The sequence below is a fragment of the Salmo salar genome, chromosome ssa14 (assembly GCF_905237065.1).
Source record: "Salmo salar chromosome ssa14, Ssal_v3.1, whole genome shotgun sequence".
Taxonomy (NCBI): domain Eukaryota; kingdom Metazoa; phylum Chordata; class Actinopteri; order Salmoniformes; family Salmonidae; genus Salmo; species Salmo salar.
The window spans coordinates 25,412,780-25,429,548 of NC_059455.1; the positions used below are offsets into that span (position 1 = coordinate 25,412,780).

The following is a 16,769-nucleotide window of genomic DNA, read 5'->3' on the forward strand; positions in this document are numbered from 1 at the left end:
GCTGTGTGCTTAGGGTCATTGTCCTGTTGGAAGGTGAACCTTCGCCCCAGTCTGAGGTCCTTGGTTTTCATCACGGATCTCTCTGTATTTGATCCATTCATCTTTCCCTCGATCTTTCCCTCTCCCAGTCCCTATCGCTGAAAAACATCCCCACAGCATGATGCTGCCACCACCATGCTTCACTGTAGGGATAGGTGTCAGGTTTCCTCCAGATGTGACACATGGCATTTAGGCCAAAGAGTTCAATTTTGGTTTCATCAGACCAGAGAATCTTGTTTCTCATGGTCTGAGAGTCCTTTAGGTGCCTTTTGGCAAAATCCAAGCGGGTGTCATATGCCTTTTACTGAGGAGTGGCTTCCGTCTGGCCACTCTACCATAAAGGCCTGATTGATGCAGTGCTGCAGAGATGGCTGTCCTTCTGGAAGGTTCTCCCATCTCCACAGAGGAACTCTGGAGCTCTTTCAGAGTGACCATTGGGTTCTTGGTCACCTCCCTGACCAAGGCCCTTCTCCCCCGATTTCTCAGTTTGGCTGGGTGGCCAGCTCTAAGAAGAGTCTTGGAGGTTCCAAACTTCTTCCATATAAGAATGATGGAGGCCACTGTGTTCTTGGGAACCTTCAATGCAGCAGAAATGTTTTAGTACCATTCCCCAGATCTGTGCCTCGACACAATCCTGTCTCGGAGCTCTACAGACAATTCCTTGACCTCATGGCTTGATTTTTTGCTCTGATATGCACTGTCAACTGTGGGACCTTATATAGACAGGTGTGTGCCTTTCCAAATCATGTCCAATCAGTTGCATTTACCACAGGTGGACTCCAATCAAGTTGTAGAAACATCTCAAGGAGGATCAATGGAAACAGGACGGAGCTGACCTCAATTTTGAGTCTCATAGCAAAGGATCTGAATGCTTATGTAAATAAGGTATTTCTGTTTTAATTTTTTTAATAAATTTACAAAAAAATCGAAAAATCTGTTTTCGCTTTGTCATTATTGGGTATTGTGTGTAGACTGATGAGATTGACTTTAAAAAATATATTTTAGAATAAGGCTGTAAAGTCCCTAAATGTGGAAAAAGGGAAGGGGTCTGAATACTTTCCGAATGCACTGTATTCTACATTTTGTTGTGTTACAGCCTGTATTCTAAATGGATTAAATATTTTTTTCTCTCTCTCGTCTACACACAATACCCCGTAATGACAAAGTGAAAACATGTTTTTGAAATCTTAGCAAATGTACTGAAAATTAAATAGAGAAATATCTTATTTACATAAATATTCACACCCTGAGTCAATACATGTCAGAATCACATTTGGCAGCGATTACAGCTGTCAGTCTTTCTGGGTAAGTCTTTAAGAGCTCTCTCAAGTTGGTTGTTGATCATTGGTAGACAGCCATTTTCAAGTCTTGCCATAGATTTTCAAGTCAAAACTGTAACTAGACTTCTCAGGAACAATTAACGTCATCTTGGTAAGCAATTCCAGTGTATATTTGGCCTTGTGTTTTAGGTTATTGTCCTGCTGAAAGGTGAATTTGTCTCCCAGAGTCTGTTGGAAAGCAGACTGAACCAGATTTTCCTCTTCGTTTTTGCCTGTGTTTAGCTTTATTCAGTTTATTTTTATCTTAAAAACTTGACTGCAGTTTCTCCTACACCGCCATAACAACAGCTATGCAGATGTCAGCTAAAGTGGATCCGATGAATAGAGCCCAAAATCGCTCTGGATAAGAGTGTCTGCTATAAAAAATAAATTATTATTATTATTAAATAAGTACTGAACCAAACTCACTGGAAAGTGAGCTAAAAGAGCGCAGTTTGGGTTGAGACAGTAACGGTGAAAGGGGTACACAGCTTCTACACAGGATGAACCTTTTTCAGATAACGCTTGTGCGATTTCTAACTGTGTGCCAGGCTGCCAATCCAGACAGTAATCTGTAGGGAATTCTGTTATAAAGTGATCCTGTTAAGGTAAATATAGCCTGTGGTGTAGACCTTAAATGCTGGTCCATACATGAAGAAGGGCTGTCCACTTTTAAACAGCAACTGACCTAGTTCAGTTCTACAACCAGGACTGACGAGAGCCTACTGTACTATTTGGTTGTTGGCAGAACAGCTAATCTGCTCACCTCCCAGATAACATAAAGACTAGGACGTTGTCTTCAAGCCGATTTAAGTCACAACTGTAACTAGGCCGTCGTCTTGGTAAGCAACTCCAGTGTATAGTAGGCCTTGTGTTTTAGGTTATTGTCCTGCTGAAAGGTGAATTTATCTCCCAGTGTCTGTTGGAAAGCAGACTGAACCAGGTTTTCCTCTAGGATTTTGCCTGTGCTTAGCTTTATTCAGTTCCTTTTTATCCTAAAAAACTCCCTTGTCCTTGCTGATAACAAGCATACCCATAACATGATGCTGCCACCACCATGTTTGAAAATATGAAGAATGGTACTCAGTGATGTGTTGTGTTGTATTTGCCCCAAACATACCGCTTTGTATTCAGGACTTAAAATTCATTTCTTTGTCACATTTTTGGCAGTTTTACTTTAGTGGCTAATTACAAACAGGATGCATGTTTTGGAATATTTTTTATTCTGTACAGGCTTCCTTCTTTTCACTCTGTCATTTAGATTAGTATTGCTGAGTAACTACAATGTTGTTGATCAATTCATTAGTTTTATCCTATCACAGCCCTTAAACTCTGTAACTGTTTTTAAGTTACCATTGGCCTCATTGTGAAATTCCTGAGCGGTTTCCTTCGTCTCCGGCAACTGAGTTAGGAAGGACGCCTGTATCTTTGTAGTGACTGGGTGCTTTGATACACCAGCCAATGTGTAATTAATAACTTCACCATGCTAAAAGTGGATCTGATGAATAGAGCCCTAAATCGCTCTGGATAAGATCATCTGCTATAAAAGAAAAATTCTGAATAATAATTAAATAAATGCTGAACCAAACTCACTGGAAAGTGAGGTAAAAGAGCGCAGTTTGGGTTGCGACAGTAACAGTGCAAAGGATACACATCTTCAACACAGGATGAACCTTTTTCAGATAACGCTTGTGAGATTTCTAATTGTGTGCCAGGCTGCCAATCCAGACAGTAATCTGTAGGGAATTCTGTTATAAAGTGATCCTGTTAAGGTAAATATAGCCTGTGGTGTAGACCTTAAATGCTGGTCCATACATGAAGAAGGGCTGTCCACTTTTAAACAGCAACTGACCTAGGTCAGTGTTTCAACCTGGACTGACCAGAGCCTACTGTACTATTTGGTTGTTGGCAGAACAGCTAATCTGCTCAACTCCAAGATAACATAAAGACTAGGACGTTATCTTCAAGCCGATTTAAGTCACAACTGTAACTAGGCCGTCGTCTTGGTAAGCAACTCCTGTCTATAGTAGGCCTTGTGTTTTAGGTTATTGTCCTGCTGAAAGGTGAATTTATCTCCCAGTGTCTGTTGGAAAGCAGACTGAACCAGGTTTTCCTCTAGGATTTTGCCTGTGTTTAGCTTTATTCCGTTTTTTTATCCTAAAAAACTCCCTTGTCCTTGCTGATAACAAACTCCTCTCTAGCAACTGAGTTAGGAAGGATGCCTGTATCTTTGTTGTGACTGGATATATTGATACACAGATACATTTGCCATTATTTTTTAAATCTAATTTTCTCATTATACTGAGATCTTGAGTTTGATTGTTAGAATTCTCACTGTGTAATAGAGTGGATAGGCATGTGTGAGGATCAATGAACAGAAGAGACTTTCAACAGGGCTGTTTTTGCCACCCACATGATCACATACAGTACAAATCACTAAGACTATGGAGCTCAGACAAGCGTGGGAACCGCACTGCCAAAAGGTGCATCGTAAAACTGACACATCCAAGCTACACCCAAGCCTTTAGCTGCTTCTAAAATAATGTCAATCAACAACCAAAATAATGTGAATTTGTGGTAAGAAGTGTAGCTATACACTGTGAAGGAAAATGGGGGGGGAAACGTATGTAAGAGGCCATGTTATTTTTGCTGAATCCAATTACCAGTCAGTTAAAACAGATCCAACAGCAGCCACAGCCAACCATAGATTAGGGTCATGGACAAATGTTGCACAACTAGTGGGGGTGGGAGGTAAGAAGTCACTTTTATGGGGAATCCCCACGATACTGTAGGAACCAGATTTAGGGTATGGGTATTGGATATGACGCAAAACCAGTATATCATCAGACAGGAATGCAATGAAAATGTAGTTGATGTGGTTGCACAAAATCAAAGATATGTGGTTGTACAAATTCTAAATGACCTGTGAGTTGAGCTTTAGCTATGCAGACCAAGAAAAGTCAATACTAACCTACTAAATCTGTACTTTTATCATTCAAGACTTCTGTGTTTGTTCAACTATGCATTTTGGGAGAGAGAGAAAGAGAGAGAGAGCAGAGAGAGAAAGAGAGAGAGAGGAGGATAGGGAGAGAGAGGGAGAGAGAGAGTGAGGACTGATTAAAGGGATTAAGTAGCGTCAGTTTAGACAATTCTTCTCTTCCACATCGGTATAAGGAAACAAAATGATCTACAGCAGGGAATAGAAGATTAGGGTATCAGCACAGCAGGACGTAGACACTAACTAAAATAATAAAGTGCCTTTTGTTGAACAGCATTTTGTGGGACAACTTTGGCAACAAATGCATTGAAGAGATGAATTCTCAAGCTGTCACACCGTTGTTGGCTGTTGCCATTTGGAAAGTGAGAAATACAGAAGGCAAATGAAGAGCTGATGAGAACAAGAGGATCCTTTGAGGATGACAAGGTCTTTAATGTCCTTCTAATACTTCAGAGAACAAGCTTTATTGATGGATTAAAAGGGACATTCTGAGACATCCTCCTCAAGTGGCTTTTGAACCAGAACAAATGTTAGATCATGTTCCAGTTAGGGTTCATACTGACTTCTGCTTCTTCAACAAGACCTAGCTAAGTATTTACACTTTGAATGAGGGAGAATTGGTCAGATGAGATTGGGATTTTGGTGCCTTGTTCTTGTTGTAGTGGTGGATTCTAACCCGGGAGTTAAATGGTGCTGATCATAGAGGACTCAGGTGGAGGTGGAGGGACGTTGTTAAAAGTTCAGCAGAATGGGATCTCTGGAGGCCAGGCGGGGGCCGTCATGGGTCCCATAAATGAGGAGTTGAAGACGGTCGCAGGCGACAACAATGAGGATCCTAATGTGGGAGACAATGAGGACAACAACTATTACGATGACGACGACGATGATGTCTATCAGGAATTTGAAGAGTTTGACTTTAACACATTGCCAGATCGGCCAGAGGATACCAGGAGTATCGCCTCTGATGACTCCTTCTATCCACCTGATGAGTCTCTCAAATACAGGAGTCCCGGCCCAGTCACCCCTGAACCTCTGTCTTTCTTCATGGCCTGCTCCAATAATAATTCCATCATAGTGAAGATTATGATAAGGCAAGGGGTGACAGAGGAGGAAGTGAGAGAAACAGATAAGAACAACAGAGTATGTTTGCGTTGTCATTAAAGAGATTAACTAGTCAATGTTCTCTGTGATTTAGAGTATGTCCATATTATCAAGTAATGGCCAACTGTACAAACTTATAACATGGTCTCTGTTTCAATGTCCACACGAACATCCTACTTAGAATTAAGCAATGTATAATGCTTTCTACGTGGTATGCTAGTATGGACATTGGAATATAGATCTTTGTAAAGCCGGTTTCCACAAGATCAGGAATAAGCTTTATGTTGATTTGATATGAAAGACAGCACACATTTTAGGCTTTTTGCTCCCGTTTCTGCATTTGTACTAGACATCCAAACGGTGTCATTTCTGTGGACAGTGACAATATCAGAGGAATACTCAGAGCAGTTGGTTAAGCCCTGGAACAGATGGGGGGGGGGTTGCAGTTTGAGATGGCGTTCAAGCAGCTCGTAATCATTGCTGAGCTTTTAAAAGGTTCACCCAAGAAATCAGGGTGCAGCAGGACAATACTAAGAGGGGGTTGGTGCTTCAAATCCCTTATTCTCCACACCATTAATGACCATCATGGGTACCCAACAGGTAGACATTGGGGTTAGGCCTAATGCAATTTTGGTTGTGTTTCTCACTGCTGTATCCTCATCAGTGGTAAAGCAATAATACTACGGATATAACATAGCAGCCTACACATTCAGTAACTACTATTGTGCATTATATTCAAAAGGTGTTGCATGTAGATTCCATAGAGAGTAGTTCCGTGATTTTCCTCAGCATCTGATCAAGCTGAGAAACAAGGCTTACCCACTGACCTTTTAAATCCCTTCAACGCATTGTGAAGACACAGACTAATGCAGTATAAATAAGTGGAGAAGTCTGCTGTCATGCTACACCTACAGTAACGGTACGTGTCTGGATGGATAAATGCAAATGTCCTCAGTTGTTTCACGTTACATCCTACACTGGCATGACATGAGCCCTAATGTGTGTTTGGATAGATGTTAACAAACACACACACAGCAGTGTTTTTAAATCAAACACTCTGAATGCGGACTGTTTGAGCAGAGTAGGACCTTACTTTGGCAAATCTAAAACTGTACTTGTCTTTTTTCCAATTGGCTCAGACAGATGATGGGTTGTTTATAGATGGGTTGTTGAAATATGGAATCTTTCAGTTTGAATTCCTCTTTGGTCCCAAAGCTTTGGTATAGGCCTACCTCAGACCTTTACCTTAGAGTTGAATATGGAAGCCATAAGCAGTGAGAATACCGGAAGCTCTGCTGATCCTTCAGGTTTTCATGATTAGTGGGCAAAGTTCTTTGTTTATGGTACACATTTTCTAAGGAGTTTTCTTCAGATGGCTTAATGGTGATTCATGGGACAGTAGCCTTGGTGACTGGGCATTTCCCCAAATCCATAAACTGGGTCATTGAGCCACCCTTGTATACTGTTACCTATACGTCATTATGCAATCTTACCATAGGGCTGGTGGACTGTGATTAGTACTGTAGGCAGCAGCAGGCAGATGGTTCAGAAACTCCAGAAAGACTATTAGCTGAGACTTAACTTGGAATTCCGTTGGGATCATTAGGCCTGTCGGTTGGGGATCATTAGGCCTGTCAGTTGGGGATCATTAGGCCTGTCAGTTGGGGATCATTAGGCCTGTCGGTTGGGGATCATTAGGCCTGTCAGTTGGGGATCATTAGGCCTGTCAGTTGGGGATCATTAGGCCTGTCAGTTGAGGATCATTAGGCCTGTCGGTTGAGGATCATTAGGCCTGTCGGTTGAGGATCATTAGGCCTGTCGGTTGGGGATCATTAGGCCTGTCGGTTGAGGATCATTAGGCCTGTCAGTTGGGGATCATTAGGCCTGTCGGTTGGGGATCATTAGGCCTATCGGTTGAGGATCATTAGGCCTGTCGGTTGGGGATCATTAGGCCTGTCGGTTGAGGATCATTAGGCCTGTCGGTTGAGGATCATTAGGCCTGTCGGTTGAGGATCATTAGGCCTGTCGGTTGGGGATCATTAGGCATGTCGGTTGGGGATCATTAGGCCTGTCGGTTGGCGTCTCTGGCTATAAGTCACCCTCCAAGCATATACGTTTATCAGTGTTGCTCCAAGCATTTGTTTATTTTGATAGATAGTTTCTATTCTACCGTGTCAACACAATTCTAACACCACACACCTAGAACTAGAGTAGCTGATGATGTGCCTCAAAGAGCAGAGCTATTGATCCAATTGACCCTGTGAAACAACCGTGGCTACATAATGAGCACTGAGACCACGGCCTTAAGACCATAAGGCTCCAGGGAGTGTAACAGTGGCAGAGTCTTGGGTTGGTGAGCTTGCCTTGTGTCCTTAGTTAGCTACATCGTCATTTGTAAGCACTAGCAGCAGTCACGCCTGTACTTTGAGATCTAATGTAGACAAGTGACGTACCGGTAGTTGTGTGACGTACTATACCTTATGTGCAAGGTCAAATGTTAGAGTTGAACAGTACAGCACTGTGCGCCAACAGATTTACCTTAAGGGCAGTAAACATACATTGTTGTCATCCAAAAAGAGATATGTCATTGACTTTTGCATGTGGTTTGTGTTTTTCAGAATGGGCTGATAGTAGCCTGTTACATGGGCTGGGTGGATGTGGTCATAGCGCTCTCTCAGTGTCCCCACATCGATGTCAACTGGCAAGACAACGAGGGGAATACAGCCCTCATGACAGCTGCTCAAGCAGGTAAGAATCCACAGATGCTTTAAAGTTGAAGGTTTGTTGGTTCCTAGTACAGTATATTTTGGGAATGTGTCAACACAAATATGATTATTCTCAATGAAAACAGACAGATTAAGCAAACAGATGTATTGATCTGGAAACAATGAGTATAATTCCACGTGGTTCATTGTGAATAAGGTGAGTAACACATTTGGTTTATTTTTCAATGCCAGGTCACATTATGATATCCAGCTACTTGATCAACTACTTCTCCAACCTGGACCTAGAGCGTAGGAACTGCCATGGATTCACAGCTATGATGAAGGCAGCCATGCAAGGGAGGGCAGATGTTGTTCGTTTGCTCATGTTGTCAGGTAGAGCTAAAATATTTAGTATTTCTACGTCATTTTTTACAATGTCTTTATTTTGTTGCTGGACTGCCATTCTCTATTTGTGTATTCCCTCTAAAAGGAGCGGACGTGGAGGCAAGGGACTACGGGCGCAAGATGACCTCCAGGGAGTGGGCTTTGTTCACATGCCGCTACGAGACGGCCTACCTGATGATGCGTCTGATGGCCCAGCCGTGCGCCGAGCAGTTCTGTGAATCCTACAAGCTGGAGTGGCCCATGCTGCAGGAGCTGGTGGCCCAAGGCCAGGAACCCAAGAACTGCTGGCAGAAGGTGGCAGACAAGGCCTGCTGTAGGTTCTCCCTCCGCATGAAGACGGACCCCGTGGACGACGGTGTGATGGACCACATGGTGCGCATCACCACCGCCCTGTCCAGCCCATTGATCGCCACTGCCTGCAACACTGTGGCCCTGAGAAGCCCGCCCTGCATTGGGAAGCGGCGCTATGCTGTACCGGAGATCCTCAGGAAGCAGCGAGTGGACGAGCTGAAGCGCCTGGGCCCCGACCGCATCAACAACTACAAGAAGCTGTTCAATAACTCCCGGGTGCAGTTGGTTCCTAAGAAGACAGACCGGAGGGCCAGCCTGCAGACCCAAATGTTGCAGGAGGTTGCGGTGGCCGGTACATCTGTCCTGAGGCGTGCCAGTTTGCTGCCCCTGAATATGATGAGGAGGAGCAGCGTCAGGCCGGGCATTGTGATCCCCAAGGTGAGGCTGTGCAAAGCCCCCTCGGGGCCCACCTCCGAGAAGAGAAGGAAGAGCAAGGACCCTGCGCTCCTCCAGCTCCCCAAGTGGAGGTACAAACAGGCTAAGGAGGAGAGGAGGAGGCAAGAGGAGGAGGAGAAGCAGAGACGTTTTCCCACAGTGAGGAGGCGGTGAAAGAATTGAGCTATGAGGAGAGGGCAAAATAAATGTCAGGAGCTTTGGGATGTGAGCCAACCTTTTATTACAATTGGTTCTGAGCTGAAGAGTTGAAGTGATCACCTGCATTCGAGATTTTAGAGACTTTGCTACTAGATTATACTGTAGCCATGGAGCACCATGTCTTCCTGTCCTACATTTGGGTACTCTGTGTTGGGATGGGAACACTTGGCTTGAACTGTGCACTCACTGTGAGGAATTAATATTTGAACTTTGATCCAGATGTATTTTTTGTATGCATTCTTCAGATTATGACTATGTTTGCTATTTCCATTGTAAAATGATAACTCACGCTCACACAATATTACCTCTGCACATTGTTTATTGTGTCAACGTTTCAGTCAGACATCCCCCAAGAATACTGACACCTACTGCATATTTAGGTTTGTCTGAATGTTAAGGATATTCTCAAAGCAGACAGTACAGTAATCAGTTGGATGTTTCCTCAACTGTTAATAAAGGATACATGTACGTACACTCCCCTATGTATACTCCAGCAGTTTGGAACAGAATGTTAGCTTTTATTTGAGGGTATTTTCATACATATCTGTTTTACCATTTAGAAATGATTGCACTTTATGTATCTAGTCCCCACCCCCCAATTTGAAGCTGTCATAAATATTTGTACAAAATAGTGATGTGATCATGAATAGATATAAGGAGGGGGTATGGCGATTTTTACTGTAACACTGAAGGAGCAAAACCATCTCCTGCAGGGTAATGTGATTTCACAATACAGATATAGCAGGATAGGTGGGGAATTATCCATTAAAAGAACACAGCAAGGGCTGTTAAAGCTATGCCAACAGAACACTGAGCGATGTGGAGTGGGATGTTCCGGTGCCAAATGAGCGTCTGTCAGTTTGCCCAGTGGGTACTCATTCAGGTAGATTCAGCTGGAAGAATGCAAATTGACCGTTTGACTGGACAATTAAAAAGGTGCCTCAAGATTAACTCAATGCAATGAATAGTTGATGTAGGCCTCTAACAGTCGGCTAAAACTATTTGGCTTCCTATCAGTCAGAAGGATATATTACGTAAAACAATGCTCCTTGTCTATGTCACAAAGGCAATCCCCCACAGGATTCGCTGCCCCTCCACGCGAATATCAGTGAATATTGAAAATGGTCCAGGTGATTATATAACTGCTCTATATTCTCTGCAGCACCATATATTTACATAACCACAACATTACCTAATGTTAGCATTTTCACATTGAAGAAGAGAGAAAATAAAACATTTCGTTTACTGTTCCAAACTAATATCAAATTCATGGGCCATGCAGTCAGTATCTTGAGCACATTTCTGCTTAGCTGCATCGGTGTTTGTATCTGCTGTGTGCATCGCACTAGTACTAGGGTCGTCACTAGTTACCACAGCCAAAAAGTCATAAACCCCGCCTATTTCTAAAATGTATCTTCTTTAAATGTGATTTTAAACCTAACCCTAATCACACTGCTAACTGTATGCCCAACCCTCACCTTAAATTAAGACTAAAAAGGTCATTTTAGTTTTCATTAACGTTTAGATAAAGCCAATGCTGACTTTGTGGCTGTGGTAAATAGTGTAAAACAATACTAGAGCAAAGACATGTATAACTAAACCAAGATAGACCACAGTCCAACGTTTCAAATGGGGACAAATGAGTCATAGCGGGCTGAACAAGCAAGGCCAAGCACGAGCTAGCAAGATCCTATTGGCGCGTTCTAGCGTACGTTTGCATATTTCCGTTAGGGAACGCCTAGGGTGTAAGTCTGTGTGCAATAACTCAAATCGCCTTTGCGCTCCTTCTAAACAACGACAACAACAAAAAACACTTTGGCAAGGGGTAAAGTCTACAAAACTAAGTCCACTCTGTTCGAAAGAGTTCTAGTTTTGGGAACAGAAAACTGTATCGAATTCAAATGTTTCATCGATGAGAAAATTAGCAGAATGTCGGCCAAAATCCATCTCGTTCAATCTTATCCCACTGCCGGCCACTGGGCTTCCTTTCACTACCATGTTTGGTAGTGAGTGGAAAGGCCAAGCGGATGCATCACATTCATACATCCGGTGAAATATCTGTTCTATCTGTGACTAGGCCTTGCCGAGTAAAATGGCAGACCTGACCTGCATGAGGAGAGTTGTCCCCAAGATACCCACTAGAGGGCACTGCAGACTGGTCCAAACTGTTGACATTGACATACAGTCAGGCTACACACCGCATGCTCCTTCCCAGCACACAGGCCTCAGAATGATTTATTCTCCCAGGATTAGCGAAGCAATTAAAAATTAAAGGGATACAATGGAATATTCCATCGCTTACATTCTAAAGTATAGATCCCTTCTTTTCAGATACACTAATGCTGTATCTGGCACGCTGGTGAAAAATGTTAGCATTTTCACAGAAACAGCATAGGCCTTCTTGTGCCTTCATTCATCCATTCATAATCTATGTTCTTAGCTTTTAGAATGCAGTTTTGGGAGCTGTGATGATCCTAAGGCAGATGACAGAGAGAGGCCAGGCCACACATTTCTGATGGGCGCCACAGTGGCACGACAATGGATGCATGGTAACCTCGGATTTAGCATTACCCAACTAGGCCAGCAGCATGGCAATTAACACCTATCACAGTGGTAATTTCACAAGGCTGCAGCTCACACAGAGCTGTCAGCATTACCTCCACTCAGTGTCACAGAGAAAACATTTAGAGAGAAACTGTAAGGACCCCCCTCAATCCGTCTGCTGCCCTCAGTCCCCTGGCTGAGCTGGCTGTGGAGGATTTCTATCAGATTCTGATTGGCTTGAAACTCTTCACTAAGCCTTGGGAACAGGAAAATGTGGATTGGAATAAGAAAACAAATTCTTTATACAAAAAATAAATACTATCAAAGTAACTGTAACATGCTACTGTAACTGTCGGCATGTCTAATAAATATTGCTGTAATTTTGAATTAGCGGAATGCAATCTACAAAACAAAGCTAGGAGCTTTGTACGGTGGTTTTGACTTTTTAACAGTCACATTCCATTAGCAAAATGAGTTCACTGCATTGAAATAATTTGGGAAGTGTCTGATTGGAATGTTAATTAAAATCTCCCACTTTTTTTTTATTCCAGCGTGTTACACCGGTCTGTCTCCCTTGGTTACAGGGGAAGTTTAGGAAACACTATGTTCTGAATCTGAAACGTCACCTCATCAAATCACCATTCAGACACACAGGGCATTGTCTCATCCACAACCGTGTCTCTCCCACAATGTGATTGCAGATCAAACTTTATATTTGAGTTGAGTTCGGTTACTTCAAAGAATCGAAATATTTTCTCTATTACTTAACTATATGCGCATATTGATGTAGAGGAGTAAACATCATTCTTCTGGCTGAACCAAAGGTTTTCGAACACAGTGAGCGCAGACAGACCAAACAAAGAGTTTTTGGTAACGAACAAACAACCCCCAAAACAGTGACTCTTAGATGGTCAGTTTATATTTTTGTAGCAGTTTCAATCTGTTGAGGCAATAAAAAGTTTCACTTCTATAAAACACATTGTCTAGCAACAAAAAGGTTACTGACATAGTTCAATACAGTTTGTCAGGTATGCCTACTTTTCACAAGGACTGTGTCTGTTTTCAGATGCTAACTAATGAGAAAGGGGATCGTTTTAGGATATGTTGAACAATTTGGGTGTTTGCATCATTTATTCATTGTTCAAGCATCTGAAGATAACCTAGAAACTTCTAAACGATATGTAGGGGAGACCAGAGCTCGTTGTCAACTTTTAACATAAATATTTTTCTCTCCTCCATTGAGTTTTAGTGTGTAGTCTACCACTATTTTATTTCACATCGACTTAAATAAGATTTGTTCATGCATTAGTGGGCAATGTCATATATTTTTCTTTATGTTGCCACATAACGTTATTGTAACATTTGATCAAAGGAGGACTCACTATGAAACCGTGTGTCATGCTGGGGAAAGGTTGTTACAGGGTTTGTAGAAAACGACCACTTTTTTCTTTGACAGATAAACACACACACAGACTGGATCATCAGCTCCATTGTTGATAACTGTTCACCACATTGACAAGTTTAAGGAAATCCAACAAGGATAAAGGGGATAATTTTCTTAGTCGGTGATGAAAGACATTCACCTGTGACAATTTCAATATTCAAAGCTAGGGACATGAAGTGGCAAAATACATTCTGTAAACACCAAAATACAAAGTTCTGTAGGTATAACTTTTAGCACCTTGTAGTTACGAGGTCTGTGACAACTTCCATAAATTGTGGATATTCAGCCCCTGGTCTCCCCTATTTCTCATAGCAACAACATGACTACACAAAGTCAACATTTTAGTGTGCAGACCAGAAAATTAAGGTGAACAAAATCCTACATGTATTTTTTTTTTTTTTTACAAGTCTTTTCCATAATGTTACTGCTTTAAGTGACATCCACATCCCCACATAAAAAGTATATATTTATATTTATATAATATATATTCATACTCTATTAACAGTTTAGTCTACCATGAACTTAATTCCCACCCATCTCTGAAGAAGAAAAAAGCCGGACTTTCATAAACATTGATTATTTTACAACACAGATTCAACTCATTTGTACATATTTGGAGGGAATTAAGCTCTCAAAGATATTATTTTCACCCCCTGGTAATGTTCCAGTCTTGTTACAGTGTATATATAGCTTTATTCCATTGAAACACATAAAAAAAAGCATTTACAAACTGGCATCATTAGAACCAACAACTTGCTGTTGAATGTAAACTTCAACAGAAGTTCAGCGTTACCCCTCAGCTTGGATATAATCATGTTTGGCACATTTTAAAAAACGGACAATGAGCACAGTTCACTAGGAGGCTTGTGGAGGAACAAATGAGTTTTCATGTAGCACAGCGTTTTAGGAAATAAAAAGTATTTTGAGTATATCTACCGTCCATCCGTAAACTGTTTTAGGCAGTGGAAGAGCACCAAGGGAGTGGAATGATGCTGTTGAGCCGCTTAACTCATTTAGGTCCACCAATTCACATAATCAGATTAGCAATAACTTTGAAATCCGTCCTTCATTTTGCTGCGAAAACATGTTTCATTGCTTGTAGCGGTTTGTTTGTGTGCAGACATTGTACTCTCTATTATCCCCCAGAATGTAACAGACAGACTAACAATATGCTGAGACAATAAGGAAAGGGACACAGGCAATTGTGTAATATACACAATGCACATGTATCTCCGTAATGTACATCAAATACTTTACATCAGAATTAAGGATTAAAAAAGTAGAAATAAAAAAAGAATTATAACAAATCAAAAGATACAAAGTCTAGAAGCAATTATTTTGCCCAGAGATTATACTCCTTACACACAACACAGGTTGAAGCCGTACGTTAAAACCTAATAAGAGTTTGTGACTGACAACTATTCTCTAGCTTGTGTAAATGACACTTCATTTTCTTGTGCTTCACATACTAATCTCTTTACTATACCACATATTTACAGTTGTCTTCCTTCTAGAATACTGCTGATCATCTCCAAGATATTCTGCTCCTCGCACTCCAACGCTCCAAGATTCTGGTGGTGACCCCATCATTTAATACCTTCCTTTTGCCTTTTGTGAGTTGTTTCCTAACAATATCCTGCTCTTTGTTTCTTCCTTTCTCTCTTTCCCTCCTTCCGTCTCTCTTTCTGACTCTAATTCTATTCCTTCTGCTCTGTGACTCTCTCTCTCTCTCTTCCTTTCTTCAAAGACACATGGGCATGGGACCTCTCTCTCTAGGACAAACTAAACTCGCTGAAGAAATGTCTTGTAGTATGCATGCACATGCATGGCCTGTCTGTCTTAGTCTCTCTCTCGGCTCCTCTCCCTCATCACAGCACACTGCTGACGACCAGTCCTTCCTCTATAGTCCACTAGACCCAGGAGTCCGGGGAGGCTGGGTAGTGACTGGTCTCATAGTTGAGTTCACTGTAGGGGCGGGATGCTGAGTAGAAGTCCACATAGTTGCCTGTGGACTTGAGGCCCAGGTGCATGTTTAGGTCTGTGGCCTGAGGAGGGCGCTGGTGCACCTGGTCCTCGTAGAACGCCTCCTCAAACTGTACGCCAGGAGGGTTCTGGAACGGAGGGTAGGGCTCCTGGCCTGGGTTGGGCCCCTGGGCAGAGACCTATGGAACACACAGAGGTTAGAGCACTACTCTGCTACTGGAGAGAGATTACCTAACAGTGAGTGTTGCTCTTATAATGATATCAAGTCATTTCTTCATTCCTTACCTGGTTGTGTTTGATGTCATCACTGGGAGAGACGTAAGCTCCTCGGAACAATGTTGAGGTTCCACTTGAGATTTCAACTATAGGTGGGAGAGAAACAGAGAGAAGGTATGTGGTCATTGTTACCAAGTTGATTATTATAACATGACAAAAAGGCTTCACACAGGATTTAGAGTACACCTCATCTGATGAAAACACACCGACTCCAGAAACGAGGAGGAAACTGATGGAGGCCCTGAAATTCCTTCCTACCTGCCATGGTGTCTTTCCTCGAAGTGTGCTCACCCTTGTTGCCATGGTAACTGGCATTGGTGCCCGTTGACTCGTAGTCTGTCTTCCTCTCCTTAAGGCTGATCATCTCTCGGGGAGAGGCAGGGGCACTTGCTGCAAACACACAGATGTCACACATCACGTACACCATTAGCAGGAAAAGACGTTTGACATCCACTTGACTCCCTTCGTCATTATTAATCCTCCCACTCTCCAACATTGACACATTCTGTTGATACAAGGCAAGGAAGCTGAGAGTAAAGCAGCTGATGACATCATCAGATATCGTTACTGTGCCATAAAACGGCATGAAGAAAACATGCATGTAATGAAAACAAATACATAGGCCTAACTAAGCAGGGATCTAACATCCAGAAATAGCTCTTCTATGAAATCTTTACTTAGAGAGTTTATTGCTTTCTAATAGGATCCATTAAGTTCAGCATTTCCACTTTGAATTTCATTAAACTCCAATTAGAGCACCATGTAACCTTAATGTCCCGAACGGAATGGACAAACACCCTCTCGTCCAAGAAGATCCTCCTATAATCACCATTAAACGCAGCCAATGGCTGGCTACAGTACCAGGTTCTAGGTTTTAATAACAGTAGTACCAATACCTCTTACATTTACATTTTAGTCATTAAGCAGATGCTCTTATCCAGAGTGACTTACAGTCAAGTGCATTCTGACGACTATTCAGGTTTGTAGGCGTATTCTGCATTGGCCCTAAC

General features: G+C 42.2%; 2 protein-coding genes across 9 annotated transcripts in view; one reads left to right on the plus strand and one right to left on the minus strand.

Annotated features, from left to right (window-relative positions):
• Nucleotides 1-4,458: 4,458 nt before the first annotated feature.
• Nucleotides 4,459-10,623, plus strand: LOC106569225 (ankyrin repeat domain-containing protein 33B). The gene is made up of 4 exons (XM_014140380.2): nt 4,459-5,496; nt 8,076-8,205; nt 8,415-8,555; nt 8,653-10,623. Exons 1-4 carry the CDS (start codon nt 5,044-5,046, stop codon nt 9,465-9,467), a joined length of 1,539 nt encoding a protein of 512 aa, XP_013995855.1. The 5' UTR covers nt 4,459-5,043; the 3' UTR covers nt 9,468-10,623.
• A 2,333-nt stretch (nt 10,624-12,956) lies between these two features.
• LOC106569223 (catenin delta-2) overlaps nt 12,957-16,769 on the minus strand; it is a 140,854-nt gene continuing 137,041 nt past the window's right edge. For 7 of the 8 annotated variants that reach the window (XM_014140372.2, XM_014140371.2, XM_014140377.2 and 4 more), the window contains 3 exons: nt 16,018-16,149; nt 15,769-15,845; nt 12,957-15,662 (listed from right to left, as the gene is read on the minus strand). In XM_014140372.2, coding sequence (XP_013995847.1) covers nt 15,411-15,662; nt 15,769-15,845; nt 16,018-16,149 — 461 coding nt within the window. In that variant the 3' untranslated portion in view covers nt 12,957-15,410. The remainder of the gene's footprint in view (nt 15,663-15,768; nt 15,846-16,017; nt 16,150-16,769) is intronic. The other variant, XM_014140374.2, reaches the window with a different exon arrangement.